The sequence below is a fragment of the Phyllostomus discolor genome, chromosome 13 (assembly GCF_004126475.2).
Source record: "Phyllostomus discolor isolate MPI-MPIP mPhyDis1 chromosome 13, mPhyDis1.pri.v3, whole genome shotgun sequence".
NCBI classification, from domain to species: domain Eukaryota; kingdom Metazoa; phylum Chordata; class Mammalia; order Chiroptera; family Phyllostomidae; genus Phyllostomus; species Phyllostomus discolor.
The window spans coordinates 35878483-35899642 of record NC_040915.2 but is presented as its reverse complement, the minus strand read 5'-3'; the positions used below and the strand labels follow the sequence as shown (position 1 = coordinate 35899642).

At 57.2% G+C, this 21160-nt stretch overlaps 1 protein-coding gene across 2 annotated transcripts in view; it reads left to right on the top strand.

The window, feature by feature from the left end:
* The window catches only part of SH3PXD2B (SH3 and PX domains 2B), a 75553-nt gene extending 64439 nt beyond the window's left edge, over positions 1–11114 (top strand). For both annotated transcript variants that reach the window (XM_036014801.1, XM_028528024.2), the window contains 5 exons: positions 136–253; positions 2987–3213; positions 5243–5292; positions 6165–6290; positions 9098–11114. In XM_036014801.1, coding sequence (XP_035870694.1) covers positions 136–253; positions 2987–3213; positions 5243–5292; positions 6165–6290; positions 9098–10642 — 2066 coding nt within the window. In that variant the 3' untranslated portion in view covers positions 10643–11114. The remainder of the gene's footprint in view (positions 1–135; positions 254–2986; positions 3214–5242; positions 5293–6164; positions 6291–9097) is intronic.
* Positions 11115–21160: the final 10046 nt, after the last annotated feature.

Sequence of the window (21160 nt, the reverse complement as noted above, 5' to 3'; positions counted from 1 at the left end):
GGGCCTGGGGGATGCATAGAAGTATCTGGAGGAAATCTTTCCCTCTGGTGGGCAAGGACAGATCACAGCCTTGGCTATCGATGTCCGGGGACCCTCAGTGGCCTTGACTTACCCAGCACCCCTTTGTGCCCGCAGAGGAGAAGTACACAGTCATCTACCCGTACACGGCTCGTGACCAGGATGAGATGAACCTGGACAGAGGGGCCGTGGTGGAGGTCATCCAGAAAAACCTCGAAGGCTGGTGGAAGATCAGGTACTCGCTGCGGGTGGGTGGGTGCCAGGTCATGTGGGCTCCAGCCGCCCAGAGGTCTGTGAGCCGTGGCGGATGGGGTGGGGTTTGGCCCGAGCCACAAAGGGACACTTCTCCTCTGTGCTATTTGGCTTCGCTCCCTGCCCAGATCCTTCTCTAAAAATCCATAATAAGCAAAACCTTCTCCAAACACAGCGAACCACAGAGCGCGGTAACCCTGTTGAGCAAGACTGGCCTCCACCCCCCGATGCTCCTCTCAACGAGGAGCCGGCGGCGGAGCTGCCGCCTGTGTGATGATCTCCCCCTGCGGCCGGCTCTGCGGCCAGTGCGGGTCTCTCGTGGTCCCGCAGTGAGGGCCTTTCAAACACGTCATCACGGCTCCTTCCCCTGGGTCGTGAAATCGGAGCCCCCATAGGCAGGCAGGGTGCCAGCTCCTCACACTGGTCTGCCTGGTGCTTTCCCAGGTTTAGCAATGAGCCCTGGGGAACCCCCTCTTGGGTCCCCCTAGAAGCCAGCCAGTGACCACAGCAAACTGGGGCGGGAGAGGAAGCCTGAGAGGCATCTGTGCCGTGATTTGAGGCAGGGCGTGAGGGCTACTCAGGTGGGGCTGAGTGTGTGGCGCTTCCTCCACTCCGCAGACACGCACCGGCACTGCTCTGGGAGCGGGGGCGGGGGGGGAGGTCCACAGGGAGGAAGACAAGACAGCAGTTCACGGCAACAGGCACTGAGGACGGGCTCCTACCCCACCCCAGGGTGGAGCGTGATACTTGGCAGAGATGCCCAGGGGAGTCTGGAGCACAGAACAGGGGCTTCTGAGCCCCGGGGTCAGGAAGGCTTCCTGGGGGAGGGGATCCGCAGAACCGAGGTCCGAAGGAGTCGTGACAGTGATGCACAGCCCCTTGAACACACATGCTACCTCGCCGTGTGACACATGATCCCCAAACCTGTGGCTGTGGGGTTCGGAATGGCTTCCTTGGCCCCGGGTCCGCCCTGAGGCTGCAGCCCGGCGTCAGCAAGGTCTGCGGTCACCCGAAGGTTGCACTGAAGGGAGAAAGGGGCAGAGTCAGGATTTGAACCCCTCCCTTCCTCACCCCAGAGCCCCCTCACCACTGCCTGTGTGCTCTCTCTGCCGATGGCTCTGCGCCTGAGTGAACTGTCTCGTACTGAGGCTGAGGGCTGCACGGAGCGCGGCATTTTCCAGTTCGGACAAGGTTTATTCCCGCTCAGAGGGTTGGTGTTTTAAGATGGGTAGACGCCAGGCTCTGCAGACCTCTGTATCCTTACACATTTGCTTTCGGTTGTAGAGGATCTCTTGCTCATGGAAACAGTGCCACCTAGTTCTTCAAGTAGTTCTTGACAAGGTGCTTGGGCCCGTCACGTGTCCCTGCCGCTCAGGGAGGTGTGCTCCACTCTCCTGAGGGCGTGGACACCTGTTCTCCAGGCCAGACCCGTGGGTGCAGGGAGGTGGGTCGCAGCTGCTCTCCGAAGGGAACATGCTCTTGAGTTGCCGTGTTTGCCAATTTCCGTGGTGTAAACACTCCCGCCCTGGCCAGCTTCAGGCGACCAGTGTGACGTGACTTGAACTTGGAGCTCAAAAGAGACGGGTGCCGTCGGCCGTCACGCACAGCGTCAGCAGCTCTGAGGTGCCTTCGGTCCCTGCCCAGCCCCTTGGGTCATTGCCGTGAGCTGAGTTCCTCGCAGAGAGGTCGGTGACCCTTGTACTCCCTGGATTCCCGTTGGCATTCAGTGAGCTGGCCTGTCAGAATGTCTGTCACTCTGCAGTTCGGGGAGGGGCCCAGCTGATCCCAGGTGAGATGGGGAAACCAGCCCCCACTTGCTTCATTCCCTCTGAATGCCAGTGGAGCCAGCCGCCCAGAGCCCCACCCTTCCTGCGCCCAGAGCTGGAGCTGCTGGGAAGAGGCGGCTGAGCCTGGGAGCTAGGAGCACCCACAGGTGCCAGCAGACTGGGTCTGAGTCCCTGTCCGCCACCTCTAGGACTGGGTGGATGAAAGCAATCCGTGGCTGTAAAGTTCCCAGAGGAGAGCAGCAAGTGCCCACTGAGCACCAGTTATCACTATTGTTGTCATCACAGCGATGGCCGTAAGGCACGGAGACTAGAGCAGAGGCTCCTCCCCCTGGCCAGGCCCCTTGGCAGTTTGCCCCCTTGGCCCTTTCTTTCTGCACGTCACTGGCACTGAGACCCTTGACACACACTGCTGGGTTAGCCGTGGCCGTGCCCCAGAGCTCGTGTCTTCCGTGGGGAGACAGGCCTGCCCAGTGTGTCTGCGTCGTCGGTATTGGGGCTGGTGCGTGCAGGCGGCGGGGCGCCCTGGGGGGAGGCTCAGAAAAAGCTCGAGGGAGGACAGGGGGTTGAGCAGAGCTGGGAAAGAGAAGCAGGAGGAGCCGGGGAAGGGGTTTTGCCGGCACAGGATCTCCAAGAGCAGGGACGTGGCGGTTGAAGACGGCTGTGTGTTGGGGGAGGCTGCAGGCCGAGTGGGGTGGGAGGGGAGTGGGGGGGACAAGCAGAGGTCGGGCTGGAAGGCCTTGAATGCCGATCTCCAAGGGCTCAGGCTTCACCAGGAGGCAGCAAGCGCTGTGCCAGCCTCTGGCCCTGGGCCCTTGTGACCTGTCCTTCCTGCCATCTGGGCCCCAAGATGTGATTCCCAGTGGGGGTGCGGCTTCTTCCCGTGGGTGGCAGAACAGCCTGACCAGTGTCCTTCCTCCTCCTCCTCGCAGGTACCAGGGCAAAGAGGGCTGGGCCCCAGCCTCGTACCTGAAGAAGAGCAGTGGGGAGCCCTTACCCCCGAAGCTGGGCCCCGGCTCGTCTGCCCACGTGGGCGTCCTTGACCTGGATGGCGTTTCCCGGCCGCAGAACTCGGTGGGCAGGGAGAAGGAGTCGCTCAGCAACCAGAGGGAGGGCCGGTTTGAAGGCCGCCCGGTGCCAGACGGCGACGTCAAGCCGAGTGAGTGACCCCCCCCCACCCCACCCCCAGTCCCAGAGGCTGGGGGACCAGCTCTGTGCTCAGTGCTCCTCATACACTGTCACTCATGCTGTAGATAAGAAAGCAGAGGCCCCGAAACCCTGGGTGGCTTGTTCCAGATCGTTCAGCCAGCAAGCTGCAGAGCCCGGGTGGAGAGACGCCGCTTCCTTGCTCCAGGCCACGTTTTCCACCGTCTCGCGATGATCAGATAGCTACTGCTCCTCAACCCCTGCTGAGTGCCAGGAACATTGGAATTAGTCTCATTGACTCTGCATAATGACCTTAGAGGAGCTTATTACTTTTACTTTACAGATTGGAAAACAGAGAAACCAAGTGGTTTGTCCCAGGCAGCCCCCGCTAGTAAACGGTGGGGCCAGGGTTTGAACCCAGGCCCGTCGACTCCAGCACCAGTGCTCTCTCCGCATGGCCTCGTTTCTGAGCCAGAGGAAGAAAAAGTTGGCCGTTTTACACTGGGTTTACTCTAATGGCAGTTCTTTATCCATCTTGCTTTTCTCGAAGCAAGTATCTCTCTTACCATTTAGTGTGTCAGACACACCTGAGATTAGGGTTCGTTACTGTCTGCTACGTTCCTAGGACTCCAGCCTCAAGTGTATGGCTACCTGTGGGCCATGGGGATGAGGTCATTTGCCCCCAGCTGGGCTTCTCGAGCTGATTAATGGCTCTTTTAGCCCAAGAACCTCTTGAGCCTCACCTTCTCTGCTGACCTGCTCTGAGAAACCATTGACAAGCCGTGGTAGGGGTTCTGTCCAGCACCTAGATTCTGTGATTCTGATTTGTCACGGCCAAGAGCACAGGAGGATCCCCATTAACCTAGAGGAGCGAGCAAAGGTCTGAAACCCCGTGTTAAGATAGGTTCCGATGCTCAAAGACAGACACGCACACCCCCACCACCACCACCACACACATACACCCGATAACAGTGGCACGGATCATTCAGATGTTTCCTTCTTTCTTACGAAAGAGTTCAGATACATGTCTAGGGCTTCCATGGCTACTGCGTGCAGTCAAGGGTCTTGTTATGCTGCATCTGTCGTGTGTTGCTCTCATCTGCCTAGTCTCAGACGGCTCATGGCTAGTCCGGTCCATGGAACAAGGCAGAGAGAAGTGGCTGACTAGACCCGAAGCTGCACTATTCCTGCTCTCTCATATCCTGTGGCTAGAACCTGGGCACGTGGCAATACCTAGCTGCAAGGGAGTCTGGGAAATGTTGTCTTGATATAGGCAGCTAGCTGTCCGGCTAAAACTCTGTTGCTACTTATGCTGATAGAAGACAGAAGAAGTGGTTATTGGAGAGATTAGCAGTCATCTCCACACCCAGCTGCCAAACTACACCTCTGTGTGGACCCGTGCTACGCCAGCTCTGGCAACACATGGGGCGCCTTTCTCAACGTTCTGCCTCTAGCCAGGAGCCTTGGACCACTGCAGAGGCATCCTGCTCCTGACCCTGAGGCCCCCAGTGAGGGCAGCCCCACTCCAGAGTAAAGACTCCAGAAGTCATCAGCCCGAGTTTGGTCTGGTTTACATGTTGTTCACTTTGGATTTGTTCTAGAACACAAAGCCAGAGGCAGTAACGTGGCTGGCATACCTGCCATGTGCCGAGAGCCTCACACATACTGTTTACTTCCATCTCTCCCACCGCCCCTGGGAGGCAGGCTCTGCTCCCCTTCTGCAGACGGGGGCCTTGGGGCTCAGAGAGTCAGAGAGCTTGCGGCAGCCCACCTCTGCGCTATCCTGAAGCCTGCACTTCTGCCCTCCCTGGAGAGCTTTCCGGCACTGCAGCCATGGCCTTCCTGACCCAAGTCTGAACGGCCCCTTCCCGACCCGGCTGTTCTTGCAGGAAGGCCCCCAGCAGCTCACTAAGGCCTGTAGAGAGCATTGTGCCTTGTCTTGGACAGGACAGAACAGGTCTTTCCTGGTATCACCCCCCCCCCCAGGAATGTCACCTGTAGAATTCTGCACGCATGTGAAATAAGACCTTGTCTTTTCACAGGATCACCCAAGATGAGGCAGAGACCCCCTCCTCGCCGGGATATGACCATAGTAAGTGGGTCCTTGGTTCTGGGGAGCTGGCCCCTGGCCCGACGCCGGCCTCTCACGTGTACCTGGCCCTTCCCAAAGAAGCTCCTTTCCTGTCCACCCAGCGGCCCCCTGCGGCAGGCCGGACAAGTGCTCGTCCCGTTAACAGGTGGAAAAACAAGTTGCCCGTGGCTTTCCGACACTTAGACCTCGGGGTGTGCCCCGTGCTTCCCGAGCCCATGTCCCCTTGTCTTAGGTCAGTCTTCTCAGACACACGGTGATTTAACACGGAAACTGGGATGAGGCCCGAAGACCATTTGTGGTGCCATTCTGACATTTTACTTCATGCATTTTTCATTCCTTTGGGACCTGGCTGACCAATACATTGAAAAGTGGGTCATCTCTTTTTACCGCCTGCCATTCAGTGAGCACCTGCTGGGTACATGCAGTGCGCTGGGCGCTTCGCTGCATCCGCTTACGGAATGCCTGCAGGGACCCCACCGGGGGCATGCTGTCATGTCCGAGTTCCCCGGGAGACGAAACAGAGACTCCCCAGTCCCACACGCGATCGGTGTTTCTAACCCAGATGGGAGAGGTTTGCAAACTTGTGTCCCTTCCACAACGCTCGCTGCCTCTTAAGTTCAGAGAATATTGGTCTTGCCTCAGACGTTCATGATTGTTGGCAAATGTTCCTTCTCTTTGCTCTAAAGCTGAAGGGCCAGTAACTCATCAAGGAGGTAATGCTCTGAACGGTCCTCCTGGTTTTGTCCCGTGGGTCCATCAGCGCCCCCTTGAGGACGGCCGTGTACCTCTGTCCCTTAGCACCCCACACCCCCCTCTTTCAGCGCCATGGTAATGGACTCACATTGGACTTAGCACTGTGTTTACTCACACAGCCTCGGGGTCTGAACCTGCCCAAGCCCCCCATCCCACCCCAGGTGGAGGAAGAGTACTACACCATTGCCGAATTCCAGACCACCATCCCCGACGGCATCAGCTTCCAGGCGGGCCTGAAGGTCGAGGTGAGTGGGCCTGCTGTGAGTCTTATTTTTTTTTTTTACATTTATCGTGCTAACATCGGTTCATAGCAGTATATAAAGTATTTGGCTTATCCAAGTGGTGTTTTCCTGGGATACATTCTGTATACCCTATTTTCCTCCTCTCGGGGTTGCTTCCTGGTTCACTCCAACATCGCGTTAGCCTTCAGAATTCGCTAGGGGAGCCGCAGTCAGTGTTCTAGCGGTGGAGCTGTGAGGCCCACCTGACCCCTTGCCGAGTCTGTGTGTCTCTGTAATGTGTAATGACGGTGCTGACGCAGGCATCTCTCTGCGCCAGGTACCTTACATCCTCGGTAACTAATCTAAGTCCCGAGAGGTCAGGATCTTCAGCCTGCTTTGCAGATGTACCTGAGACAGAGAGAGGTTAGGTAAACTGGTCAAGGTTACCTACGTAGTTGGTGGTGCCGCTAGGATATGAACCCAGGTCCCTGTGGCTTTAAAGCCCGGGCTCTTTTCTTTCCCCCTCATTCTTTTGATGTTGCATTTGCTTTTGTTCCGAATAGCTTAGCTTCTCTCTAGTAAGCAAAATCTCCCATAAGTCGTGACTAGTAGCACAGATGTTTAGAACTCCTGCCATAGTACTTCGCATAGAGTGTAAGCTTAGCAAATTTTCATCGATATTTTTCATTTTGATTATTATTCATATGTAGGGTTAGAATTGTTGAATTCACAGATGTGCCCACAACGACTCGTATGCCCAGAATCACCTTTCGTTGTTACCATAGCTACCAAGTGTTGGGAAGATGCTGGTCGCCCTCAGGTGAAAGGCTTACGTTTATCCGTGCCCTTTCCTGGAGAGAGTCCAGTGGGACTGACGTACATGCCCGTCACGTGCATCCTGCTCTCTCCGTAACCTTTGCTGTAATTTAATAATAGGTAACATTTACCTTTTGGCATCTGCCGAGTGCTGGTGTATGCTTTAGCTTATGTGATCATCATGAAAACCCGCAGGTGGGGGTGGTCGCTTTTACCAGTATCTCTTTTTTGTGGGGTGGAATCTCGGGAATGTGGTTTGTGCAGGGCCGTTCAGACAGCAAGCGGTGAGGCCAGGGCTGGGGCCCAGGACTGCAGGCCCCGGAGCCCCACCTCTGCCTCCTGCACCGGGTCTGTGGCTGCCTTTCCTCTCCCAGCGGGGCACAGAGCTGCTCCCTCTGCCCTCTGTGCTCCTAGCGTTTTATTTCTTCAGGCACAGCCCCTCCCCGAACAGGGTGCCCTTTTTGGAACAGGGGCAGATAGGGAAAAGGCTCAGGCTCCAGAGCCCACCGGCCTGCCTTCGTCTCCCACCTCCACCACTGACTCGCTGGACCCTCTGCGCGTCCCTGGCGCCCCTGAGGCTCGGTTCCGCACCTGTGCAGTGGAGCCAGAATCCCCGTCACTCGGGGCGGCTGTGAGCATTAATCAGACCCCCTGTGCACGGCGCCCACCAGAGAACGGCGGGCGTTAGTTAGCTCCGGCTGCCGTCCCACAGTACCACAGACTGGGGGTTTAAACACTGGGGATTTATTTTCTCGTGGCTCTGCAGGCTGGAAGTCCAAGATCAGAGTGTCTGCAGGGCTGGCTTCTCCTGGGGCTCCTCCCCCTAACTGCAGATGGCCATCTTCTCCCTGTGTCCTCACATGGTTGTCCCTCATTCTGCACGTTCTCTTGTGTCCTGATCTCTTCTTGCAGGGACACCACTCACAGGATTAGGGCCCACCCTAAGAACCCCCTTTAACTTAATTACCTCTTCCAAGGCTCGGTCTTCAAATAGAGTCACATTCCAAGGTACAGGGGCAAGGACGTCAACATAGGAATTTTGGGTAGATACAGTTCAGCTCATGGCATGAAGCGTGCACACCTTTCACCCATGTGCATTTAGACACAGGGTCCTGAACGAAAGGCAGCAGGTAAAACAGCATCTTAAAATCGTGGGTGGTGCCACCCACCATTCCATTCAATGGGTGTGTACCCCAGAGGGAGAAGGAGAGGAGGTGAAAGTTCGCTTTACCTCCTTCCGTATCCATTCCCCTGAATGGAAGCATGAGCTGAGTGTGAGTCCCACGTTTAAGGATACACGTTTCTCATCCAGCAAGGCCTGCAAACACCAGCCAACCGCTTTATTCCATGTGCAGCCGCAGGAGCAGCGACCAGGGCTGGTTTGGGCTGCGTATCGGTTTCATCGGCACCTCTTTAGAATCATAGCGGACACCGCTACAGGCCCGCCCTGCATCCTGACCCCCCTGAGTGTCTGACCTGCAGTTGCATGCAGGTCCCCGAAGCCGACAGCTTCCCTCCTCCTATGTAGCCTGAGGGCACTGCCCAGAAAGGGGGGATTGATCCCTTGGGGGGCGGGCACAACTAGGAGTCCAGAGGTAAATGTCCCCGCCCCCAGTGGGACCGTCTGATTCTGCACGGCCTCTCAGAGGGTCCCTGGTGGATTAAGCCCCAGCGGCCCAGAGCCCTAACCTGCTCACGGTTGGCTCTTGCACTCCTCACCCCCTCACTCGTGACTTCCTGAAGTCATCTCTCACGTGGACCACCTGTCTGCAAGTCCAGGTGTTGGAGACCGCTTGTGGGGAAGTTAGAGGAGAAACGTCCCCTGTGCGTGAGTATTCCTGGTACATGGTGGTCTCCGCAGACGGCCCACCAGACACGTGGTCTGGGAACCTGCTGAGCGCAAAGCCCCACTTCTGCAGGTCCAGCTGCCTGTGGGTCTCCTCTCCTCCGGCACCCTGGTCCGCTGGCTCTGGAGCCCTAACCCACTAAGTACTTCCCTCCATCCTTCTGTTCAGGTGATCGAGAAGAACTTGAGCGGCTGGTGGTACATTCAGATCGAAGACAAGGAAGGGTGGGCCCCGGCCACCTTCATTGACAAGTACAAGAAGACCAGCAATGCCTCGAGACCCAACTTCCTGGCTCCCTTGCCCAACGAGGTGACCCAGCTCCGGCTGGGGGACGCAGCAGCGATGGAGGGCACCACGGGCGGCGAGGCCAGCGGTCCCTCTCGGCCCCTGCCCGATGCACCGCTCGGTGCCGCAGACCCTGGGATACCCTGGTCCAAAGACTGGAAGGGAGGCAAGGAGGGCCCGAGAAAGGGGTCTTCGGACGCGTTGTGTGCGGGCTACGAGGAGATCTCGGAGCGTGAGCAGGAGGAGAAGCCCAGCCTGCCTCCCCGGAAAGAGTCCATCCTCAAGTCCGAGGGGGAGCTGCAGGAGCGGGAGCGGCAGAGGGTGGAGCAGCTGCGGGGCTCCTCGCCCAAGCCCCCCGGCGTGATGCTGCCAATGATACCAGCCAAACACAGCCCCCCGGCCCGGGACGGCAGGAGGCCAGAGCCCAGACCCGACAGGGGCAAGCTGTTCCAGCTGAAAAACGAGATGGGGCTGGAGTGTGGCCACAAGGTCTTGGCCAAGGAGGTGAAGAAGCCCAACCTCCGGCCCATCTCCAAGGCCAAGGCTGACCCACCGGAGGAGAAGCCGGAAGCCGTGCCCCAGAACCCCTTCTTCAAGTCCAAACCTCAGGTCAGGCCCAAGCCGGCTGCTTCCCCCAGGACAGAGCCACCTCAGGGCGAAGACCAAGTGGACCTCTGCCACCTCAGGAGCAAGCTCAGGCCTGCCAAGTCCCAAGACAAGCCCTCGCTGGATGGAGAGAGCAGCCACCAGGCCGGCGGGGGCCAGGACGTGGCCGGTGGCCGCAGCTTCCTCCCGGGGGAGGGGCCTGGCCGGGCACAGGACCAGACAGGCAAGCCGGAGGGGCTCGGCCCCAAGGAGACGCCCTGCAGAGCCCCTCCGAGGCCAGCCAAGACCACGGATTCTGTGCCCAAGAACGCACCTGTGCCTCTCCGAGATGGCCCCCAGCCGCAGAGACCCATGATCCCGCCCCGCAGACCACCGCCCCCCAAGAAAACCTCCGAGTCCAGGCCGCTCCCCGAGGCCCGAGGGCCGCAGCCGCAGCGGGAGGCTAGCGAAGGCCGGGCAGTCCCTGTCCCAGGCCGTGCCCTGCTGGTCCCTCCAAAAGCCAAACCTTTCCTTGCCAACTCCTCAGGGGGCCAAGACGACAATCCAGGCAAAGGTGGGCTGGGGCCGCGGATGGTGGGCAAGATGGGAGAAAACAGGGAGAGGGTGGCCGCAGCCCCCCTCCCCAGCGCCGACAGCCCGAAGGACCTGTACGTGGCCGTGGCCAACTTCGAGGGTGATGAAGACACAAGCAGCTTCCGGGAGGGGACGGTGTTCGAGGTCCGAGAGAAGAACAGTAGCGGCTGGTGGTTCTGCCACGTCCTCAGCGGGGCGCCCTCCTGGGAGGGGTGGATTCCTTCCAACTATCTCAGAAAGAAGCCCTAGCCGCCTCTTCCTCCCCCCGCTGCCGGGAGGGGGGCCTGCGTGTCCTTGCTGGTTTTGCCCACATATTTAATATGCCTCTTAATTTATCATTCTCCACGCAGCTTCGGAGGAAGGAAGGCCCGGGAGAACTATGGTTTCTTCCCTCCCCTGGGCAGGTCAGCCCTCCCCCCACGGCAGCCCCTGGGGGCTCTCAGAGGCTGCACGCTTGCTCTCTCTCCACCCACCGCCCCTGCCTGAAGGCCAGTGGCATTGCCACCAAGCTCCTCTGCCCCCCCCAGCAGCGCCACTGGGACTCTCCAAGGCCTCCAGGACCAGACCCCCCCCATCTGGAGACACCACAGAAAGGGTTTCTCGTTGCTTGGACCCAGCGAAGGAAGGGGCAGCCCCCGCAGTCTGGGACAGCTGACTCCAGCTCCTCCACGTGCTGAAAAGCCCAGCGACGTTCTGTTCACCCAGTTTCCAAAATGCTTGGCGCCAAAAAGGACTTTACCCTATGGAAGTGGGCTCTGTAGCCAATCCCAAAAGGGGGTGTCCTCCTCTCCAAGGCCTCAGGCCCCGGGGTCTCTCGGGTTTGACCGGCTGCGGCCCATGCTGCCTCCCATCGCCTGTCTCGGGAGCCCGATGGGTCCAGAAGGGGTGGGTCCAACCCGGAGCTCGCAGCAATGCCAGGCTCCAGGTAGCCCCCTCCCTGCCCTGGGGCGTTTCACTCCGGCAACCCTGAGCAAGAATCTCAGTGTTTGTTTGGAAGGGGGACCGTTCCCAAGCCATGCTCCTGTGTGAGCACCCCCTGCCGAGTCGCTGGTCGGTGCCACATCCCATGTGCCGAGCTCACATCCACGCTGAGCCCTCCCTTGTGAGAGCACGCCCCTTCCGTAGAGGAGGCACCGGGGCTTCAGGGTGCCCCGGGGCACACCAGCTGGGAGGAGGGGCAGAGGGTTTGCATCCAGGCCGGCCTGCCCTCCAGGCCCGTGCCCTTCACCCCAGAGGAGGCCGACCGGGCAGGGAAGGGAGAAGCGTGGGTGTCCGAGCCCGTGTTTTGCTCCTGTGCTGGGGTCCCGGAGGGAGAGTTGAGGGCGCCAGGGGAGCTCAGGGGGTCCCTCGTGCCAGCCTTGAGGGGCCCTGGTGGATCTAGGACCAGCCGCTAGTTCTCCCGTCGAGCTGAGCGTTAGCAAGCAGTGGTCCCCTCAGGTGACAGGGACCCAAGGGCCAGGCAGATGCCTCCTGTCACACTCTGCTGCTGCTGCTGCTGCGCTCTGGTTTCCATAGTTTTCTCGCCCCCACCCCCCCCCCCGGCACTCTCCTTCTCTGTCTCACTGGGAGGAACCCAGGGCAGCCCTCCCGCCCGTGTCGAGGGTGCAGTTCACCTAGAGTCACGATCACGTACAGAACCAGAACCAGGTCCCCGGGTTGCCAGTTCCCCGCAAGGAGCTTCTGCCGGAGGACCAGGCTGCCTGGGGGAGAGGGGGCAGTGCCCCTCCCCCTCCTGCCCCGCCCCGCCCTGCAGAGGAGGAGGAAGTGGCCTGTGCTGCCCCAGAGCCGCCCGGTCAGAGGGTCCCTTGGCCGCAATGCTTTTGGAACCACAAAGCCAGCTTTCCTGGGGATGCTCGCTGTCCACCTGCCTCGCCCAAGGTCCTCTCCCCTCCCCGCACCCCACCAGGTGGACCCTGGGTGTGTCTGCAGAAGAAGGAGTGTCCTCAGGCCTGTACAGTACTGTCCTTGTCCTTCCGTCGGTCTGAGGGTGCTGTCCTTGAGGATCTTGGGGCAGGGCCCTGAGGTGCTCCTCTAGAACCGGGGGTGGGGGAGAAGGGCCACCCACCTCTTCACGGTCCCCTCACTCAGGAGGAGGCCCCGCAGCATGTTTTCCTGAGTGATCCACTTTGGTTTAAACTGCTTTTATGAAGCTGTTAGGCAGGATTTGACTCACGCATTTCAAAAGACAAAGCTCTAAGTTTTTTTTTCCTGACTCACTTTGTGCTTTCATTGACCTTTCCAAGAATTCTGTGGGCGCCTGCCCCCATGCTAGGCGCCGGGTGGACCAGGCTGCGTGCGGCTGCCTGCCTGCCTGCCTGCCTGGCTGGGCGAGCTGCGGTTCTGTTTGCTGATTCCACCGAAAGGGTTTGACTTTGACCTCATTCCCGCCTCCCGGGAGTCAGCTGGGTGGGAACGGGCTGGTTCGTTCTTTCTCTGGCCAGAACGTTTTTTCTGCAAATGAAAGAACTTGCCTTTGTTGTCGTTGCTGTTATTGTTATTGTTATTATTATTATTATTATTCTGACGGGAACTGAAGGTACAGGAGCCACACTTCTCTCCGTTCACTGTTGTTCCTCAGGATACTTTGTGTCCTGAGTACTCCTCTCTTGAGTTCCTCCGCCCAGCGGTGGGCACTTCCCGGGGCGCCTGGAAGTTGCGGGGGGAGGGAGGTTTTGATTGTGGACTTAGGGCTACACCACCCAGGGCTGTGGCCACTCTTTGTGAGCAATTGACGGAGCGTGTGCAAGACTGCCCCGGAGTTCCGGCCGTGGGAGTGGCCTGGGCCATGGGAGTAGCCCCCACTCCAGGCCCCGGCAGGTCCCTGCTTTAACTCAGTGCCCACGACAGTCCTATGGGGGCGGGGGGGTCAGCCCCGATCTGCAGTGAGAAAACAGGCCCAGAGGATGAGGCCCCATTCCTAGCTTTATCTGAACAGTGGCAGTGACCCAGCTGAGCCTCGAATCCAGGGGTTTCCCCCCGCCCCGATGCCCGTGACGTCCTCTGCCACCGGCCGTGAAATGTCCTTGGGGCCTCCTGGGAGGCAGGTGGCCCTCCTTCTGGCTTGGAGTTTCCCCGTCCCCCACCCCACGATTAGACCCGTCCACTTCTGACAGGCAGACACGGGCAGGGTTCTCTGCTCTCCTGGCCCTGCTTGCTTCCTGCGTCTCACCTTAGGTCTTAACGTGGAACCACAGCTGTGGTGCCGCCAGATCTCTGCAAGAATCTGAGTTTTAAGCGCCTCCACTGGATGAAACGGGCCTTTGCTCAACATTGTCACTCAGACGTTCTTCGCCATTGGTGGGGGGGGGGGGGGGTAGGTCCTTGTCCTGGGGACGAGGCTCCAGCTGGAACCGCTAGTCATACCGTCACTTTGGAGGAGTCGCGAGGGCCTGGGCCAGCCTTCCAGCCGACGCTGGGAGCCACCACCACCACCACGGGCCTTGTCGTGTCATCGATTTCTTAGGCTACACTCCGGGCCTGAAAACTTCTGGGATTTCGTCACCAGGTGGAACAGAGGAAAACAGACTTGCCACCTTCAAGGGCAGGTGCCAAATCTCCCCAAGGTTTGGAGGGACCCAAGGGATGGACCAGCCTAGTATTGACACAGCCTGTGCCGATGCCAGCACGGAGCGGTGGGGAGGAAGACTTGCTTCGGCCCCCCGGCAGCTGGCCCCTGGACAGCGAGACGGCCAAGGCCCGTGGCCTGCCTCCCAGCCTTGCCTTGCGCTGAGTCTCCAAGTGCCGGGTCTGCACGCCCCTGGGAGGCCTCGCCCTGCTCTTTGAACTGTGACAGTGGGCACGCAACAGCCTTAGCCACGCACGGCAGCCTTGTCCCCCTTGGTTGTCCAGGCTCTTCCTTCGGGGCTTTTGCTGCCAACAGCCATGCCGTGGGGTCCCATGCGCCCAACTGTGGCCTGAACGGGTGGTGGCTGGCTCACGCCGAGGCCTGAGGGTACAGGGTGCCCTCCCTGAGCCTGGAGGAATCGCTCCCACCTTGGCTAAGGTTCTGACTCTGCGGAGTTAGAACCAGGAGGCCGCCCAGGTGTGGAGGACCCTTCCCGCCCCAGGCGTGACTGTCCACCTGGTGGGGTGACGTCTGGTTTCTGGTGCTACCCTGCGGGTCACTGAGCCGCTCCCCGCGCTGCAGCGTTCCACCCCTCCCCATTTCTGTCCTTCACGCTAAAGGAGGCCTTCCCGGCTCCCGTTGGGGACAAGGGGGGCTCAGTCTCTGCTTCCCTGAGGAAGCCGAAACCGGGGCCACCGCCAGCCAGCGGCCCTCTCTTCCGGCTCTTCTGTCGACACCCAGGAGGAGGTGCCCGCCAGGCTCGCTCCAGCAGCGAGCAACTGTGGGGCCACCAAGGCGCCCATAGTTGGCCCCCGCGTGTGCCTGCCATTGTCAGCAGCACCCCTTTTCACTCTCCCGGGGGTGGGGAGCAGCTGCGGCCACCTTAGCTGCAGCCCGCACGTTCTGCTTCAGGGAGCCCCCGAGGGAGGAGGCTGTCACCTGCGACCCTCCAGGAACCGTGGGCCCCGCCGGCATGGGCCCACCACCGTGCGTCAACTCGCAGGGCGATGCCGGACACCTCTGGACGCGCGGCGCTCGCTCTGCCCTCGGCACACACAGATTCCGGTGGTGGGCTTTGTTCCCTCTGAACACACACAAAAATCCACGAGGATATATAATGTGAGGAGGAGGGGTGATGAACAGTTAGCTGTAGCATGTATAGACGATATACTTACCATTAGACTGTTCCTTTCTTTCTTTTTTTTTTTAAATAAAAAAACATGCTTGACTGGTTTCAAGCCCCATTGTGAAAATGCGGTGTCTGTGGACTTTATTTGGCTGAAGGAAGGGGGCGTCACGTTGTGGCCCGGCATCTGGGCCTGGAGCTTTGAGATCAGAGAACAGAAGCCTACGGGAGCTTTTATGCCTGGGCGTTGCCCGGAGATGGGAGTGACCTCTCTCTTCGGACCCTCGTGCATCTTGATTCTCTCAGCTACAGGGTCCGGAAGCCAAGGGGAAGCTGGGTGTCTCCCGCGTGTTCTCAGCTCTGCCTGCACTCACAGGGCCCGGGAGGGAGTCTTCAGTACGTCACTGGTGCAGTCTACAGACAGGCAGGCGCATGCTGGAGGGTGCCGCTCTGCAGGGACGGCCCAGGCGGTCTGTTGCCCGGAGGTGGAGGCCGTTTTCTGACCTTCTAGTACTTTCCCAAGGGCAGAGCTGAGACAGAACCAACCCCGACCTGGAGTCTTTCTGTGTCCCAGGTGAGTCTTCAAACAAAATGACACCGCCACCCACCTTCCAGGGAGAGGAGGAGAGGGCCGGCAGAGCCCCTGAACAGAAGAACTGTGGAGGGGGGGCTTATGTACACTGTTCATCCCCCCTTGGAGGGGACATAGGAAGGCAGGCAGTGCGCTCTGGCAGACCTGGCTTAGGGGTCCTGGTCCTTCATACACTTGTTCATTACATCTGTTCCCATGAGAAGGGAGAATCATGGGGTTCGGGTCCCCTTGGGGACGTTTTCTCCCAACTCTTCCAAACCAGGAGCGCTTAGCCCTAAGAGGACCCGTGCCCATGGCCTGGGCTTCCTCGGTGGGTGCAAAGGGCACAGGCCTCATGGGCCAGAAGGGGATGGGAGCCGGACGTGGTCAGGAGCCAGCCCTGGCCTCCTCGCTGGGGCACTCTCCCATCCCCTTCCCGCAGGCCCAGAACCAGGCCCCATCGCTCCTGTGACACTGCCCCAGAAATGCCGCACCGAGCACCAGCCAGCTCCCATTCACACACTGGCCAACACCCTCCTCTCGATGGTCACGGTGACCTTGTGGGTCCGAGACTCGCGTCACGGGGCCACTCTCCTCTGAGCCCAGGGCCCCGAATGTCCATGCCTCTTCCAGTCCAGTGTCCATCTGGTCCTCACATTCTTGCTACCCATGCTTCCCAGGCAATGGTCCCGAACTTGAGTGACCGTGAGAATTAGGCAGGGAGCTGTGAGGTGTACCCTCCTGGGCTGCGCCCCCTGGGAGTCGGAATCAGCAGGCGTCTGCGCCCATAAAAAAAGTCCATTGTGCCCTGGCTGGCGTAGCTCAGTGGATTGAGCACGGGCTGGGAACCAAAGTGTCCCAGGTTCGATTCCCAGCCAGGGTACATTCCTGGGTTGCAGGCCAGAACCCCCAGCAACTGCACATTGATGTTTCTCTCTCTCTCTCTCTCTCTCTCTCTCTCTCTCCCCCTTCCCTCTCTAAAAATAAATAAATAAAATCTTTAAAAAAAAAAAAGTCCATTGTGAGGAGATAGTGTGCGTGTTCCATTTCCAGGAAATGGCCAGACTCAGCCAACACCTTGCCTGGCGTGCTCTTCAAGTGCTCAGAAAATAGTGCCCTGTACTGTTGCAAACTGTGTCACCGTAAGTTTTCTGAGCACGTGCTGTGTTCCAGGCCTGTGGACCACGCTACATACACTCATTTCATCCTAAACATTCCCCGTGACCTTGATGCCTGCACTTTACGTGTGAAGGCAGTGGGTCAGGTCTCCCAGAGCTGGTGCCATGGCTGGTCCTACGCGAGCTCTTTTCCCCGATACCGTGTCCCCTTCCAGATGCTAATCAAATACAGATCGCACCCTGATGTAATTACTTCCTGGGTTCAAGGGCATCCTCAAGAAAGACTTCCTCTTTCAAAACCCTAAGTCCACACCTAAGGAAAAGGGCTAACTTTTGTTGAGTACATGCTGTCGTTGGGAGCCTTGTAGGTTATCTATTGAATCTTCGCTACAGTTCTAGGTAGGAATTATACCCATTTAGTGGATGGAAATTAATAGTCTGAGAGACTAAGTTGACCCGTGGTCACAGCTGATCTGGGGATGGACCTGGGGGTCTAACTCCGAAGCCCCTTACACTGAAAGACCTGGAGAAGACTCCCAAATCTGTAATCTTCATTCACCATTTCCCAAAGGGCCTTTTCCAGGACACGCATCAATAAGTATTTTGAAATTAGTGTTCAGTGGACATGTTAGTTCGATCAATACTGGGTGATATAAATGGTTTCTTGAAGGCAGGACTGCTCGAAGAAGCTCATTATATAATAACTTGCAGCGTGAAGGAGAGGGAGGTTAGATTTGGTTGTTCAAACGTACTTGACCAGAGCATGCGCACTTCACAGAGCATCTGGCAGGAGCAATGTTTCACACGGGAAATAATACACTGGAAAATGTCCAATTCTACATTTCAGCCCTGCCTTGAACTCTCTTTGAACACACCCTTAGCTGGCCCCCAACCCTAATTCCAGCTGCAACTCCCCTGCTCAGTGCGACCCAGTCTTCCCTGCTAACGTTGGCGGTATCAGAGCGCACAGAACTTCTGTGAATGCAGGGCTGCACATGAACTTGGAAGTTTCCTGTTTGCTCTTGGCCGAACTCGGCCAAATCTGGATGGACTTCCCGCTGCGAGACCGCCACAGGTAGGAAACCGTTCGGAGAATACGCCAGGGGGAGAATTTGCTTCCTCCCCCACAAACGAGTTTTCCTTTAGAGACCTGTCCATTCCCGGCAGTGTTCAGAGCATTCAAGTTCAAGTCAATAAAGCCCGGGTTCATCTCGCAGGACCCAGGAAGCCCAGACCCTACAGTGAATTATATTTTCTAATTCCTTTCAAGTGCATGGGACTTGGCCGCACACTTGTGCAATACAGTATACAAGAGCGGTCTTCGGACATTTTTTATTGTATGCTATCAATGCAGTGTTTAGGTTTACTAAGTGCATATATCATGTCCAAGATTGTTCGGTGGGAGATTTTTACACGCCATGCCTGGGCTCCTGTCCATGTGAAGAGAGCTCCATTAGGCCAACGCGCCGGCCCTCCCTGTCTCCCTGGGGGAGAAGAGGGAGTTGTCCCAATGACTGATATTAAGGGGAGGAGGAGTCAGGCACGCAGAGCTCAGCCCCTCCATCTCCTCTGTGTGTGGGGGGCGGGGTCCAATGTCCGCAGGGGCACACCTCCCACTCGGCTCCTGATGGGGGAGGCGTCACCGTAAAGGGTGCCCCCCAAAGAGTCCTGTGCTCTTCGGGGGCGCCTGGGCCTGGGTCAGTGAGTGTGTCTGATTCTGGGGTGCAGGGTCAGGAAACCCACGACTGCAGCCCGCCTCACCTAAGCCGGATGCTGCCACGGCTGTCTCGAGAATAAAGGGGACATCTTGTTCTCCATTCACCAGATCCCTCTTTACCTCTCTCTCGGTTTTGAACTCAGGTAAGGAAAAAAGGGAGCAATTTGTAGGCTTCTCAAAAACTGTCTCTTGGGCCCTGGCTGGTGTGGCTCAGTGGACTGAGTGCCAGCCTGTGAAAATGTCCAATTCTACATTTCAGCCCTGCCTTGAACTCTCAAAGGGTCGCTGGATGGATTCCTAGTCGGGGCACCTGCCTGGGTTGTGGGCCAGGTCCTCAGTAGGGGGCACTCAAGAGGCAACCACACATGGATATTTCTCTCCCTCTCTTTCTCTTTCCCTTCCTCTCTCTCTAAAAATAAATAAATAAAATCTAAAACAAAAAATATCTGTAGGCTGCTGATGAGGCTGATTTTAGCTGATTTACCATAATAAAATACAGGGTCTGGCACAAATAATGTCCCTTTTACATGACAAGATCTTTCATTACAAAATCATAAGCATGTAGTTCTGCAACATAACAATATCACACTCAAGCGCACCACATGACATCTTAGGTGCAAGGTTCAAAATGCTGTCCAGCTCCTGCGAGACATTCGTGTATCCCACCAACCACACTCAACATCATTACTTCTGCCGGACCTTGTATATATACACAAAATTTAAGTTATCTAAAGGATAAACTGAAGGGTTTATAATTAGAAGATCTAATTTCTCACTGTGCTTCAGGGACAAGTCCGATCCGCGCCCTGAAATGCAAGGGCCCCACTTTGTAAACCACCGACAAAGGAACAATGGGTGGACTTTGGGGTTAGACAGAGCTGGGTTTGAGTTCTGGCTCTGACAATGCTTTACCTTTGTGATACTTCGCATCCTCTTCTGTAAAATGGGGGCGAGAAAGCCCTTCCAACAGAGTCGTGAAGATGAATACAAATAATGTATGCCTCACCCATAGAATTTATAGCCTTCAGATATTTTCATTGCCTAATGCAGGAGTTGGCAAACTTCTTCTTCAAGAGTCAGATAATAAATATTTTGGGCCTTGGGAGCCAAGAGGCAAACCCAGAAGGTTATGCAAGGACTTGCATAACTATTTAAAATGTAACCGTTTAGCACGGAAAACCCATTCTTAGCTCCGCACAAAAACAAGCAGCTGGATGGATCAGGCCCAAAGACGGTGGTTTGCCAACCCCCAGGCCTGGTGTAGCTCCTATTTTATTACTTTGTTCTCACTGAAAGTTTTTCCAAAGTGTGGTTACGGAATATCAGTCCCTCACATGATTGTGACAAAGCACTGTGTGGTCAAATCCACTTGGCAGATGCTGCGTGAGTGTCATCCAAGCCTCCCTCCTCGGTGGCCATGTCACACGGCGCACGGTGGGGGCTCTGAGAATTCCGTGGGAAAGGAGCTGTTTGCCCTGCTTCCATCCAGGGTCCCCAAGCTGTGTTTGACAACAGGATTCTTTTTTTTTTTTTCATGTGATGTTGATGAACATCCCAGAGAAACACACTTTGGAAGATGCCATCGTAGATCCTAGAATTTAATCATTATTCCGAATGTTGCAGCGTTCGGTTGGGTCTGGGCCCCGCGATGCTTCTCCAGGACTCTGACTCCAAGGGCATGTCGGAGTATATTCAGCAGAGTACCCGGGCCAGCTCGGTCCTCTGTTTGAAAGAACCGCAGATGGGCTGATTTTTCTCCCTGCGTTTATCTCGGGCCCAGAAGAACGTTCCCTCGGAGGGCCTTCCAGAAGTCTCCCGTAGAAGGATCGGGATGCCTGGTACAGCACTTGTGCCCCTTGGGGAGTAAGCAATGGCTTTGGGGTGGCCTTGGAGGAGACCCGAGAACCAGGTCCCCTCTTTGCTGCTGTGAAGATGGACTTGCTAAACTACTTTCACTGTATTTTTCATTGCGGTAAAGCACACATAGCAACATTTCCCATTTCAACCCTTTTAGGCGTACGGGTTAGCGGCATTAAGTGCATTCATTTCGTTGTGCAGCCGTCACCACCGTCCATCTGTAGAACCTTTGCAGCTTCCCCAGCTGAGGCTCTGCACTCTTTAAAGGACCCCTCGCTCTCCCCTCCCGCAGCCCCCGGCAACCACAGTGCTGCCTTCCATCTAGGAATCCCGCTCCTCCAGGTACCTTATGCGAGTGGAGTCACACAGTATTTGTTCTTTGGCTGCTGCCTCACTGCACTTAAAGTCTTCAAGACATTTTGCAGCGTGTGTCCACATATCCTTCCTCTTTAAGGCCGAATACTATTCCATTGTCTATTTATGCCCTGCTGTGTTCGTTTTCTCACCTGTCGATGGGCCCTTGGGTTCCTTCCATCTTTCTGCTCTTGGGAATAGTGAGGGGAATGTGAGCGTGCAAATTTCGAGCCCCCGATTTCAATTCTTCGGGGCATAAACCCCAGAAGTGGAACTGCTGGGTATGTGATTCCGATTAAAAATTTTAATTTTTAAATGAATTCTCACCATCAGGGCTTGATGCTTCCCTGTCCTCCACATCCTTTCCGTCACCCATTTCTTTTTTTAATCACAGCCGCGCTCACAGGTGTGCAGCGGCACCTCATTATGGTTTTGATTTGCATTTCCCCGATGATGAGT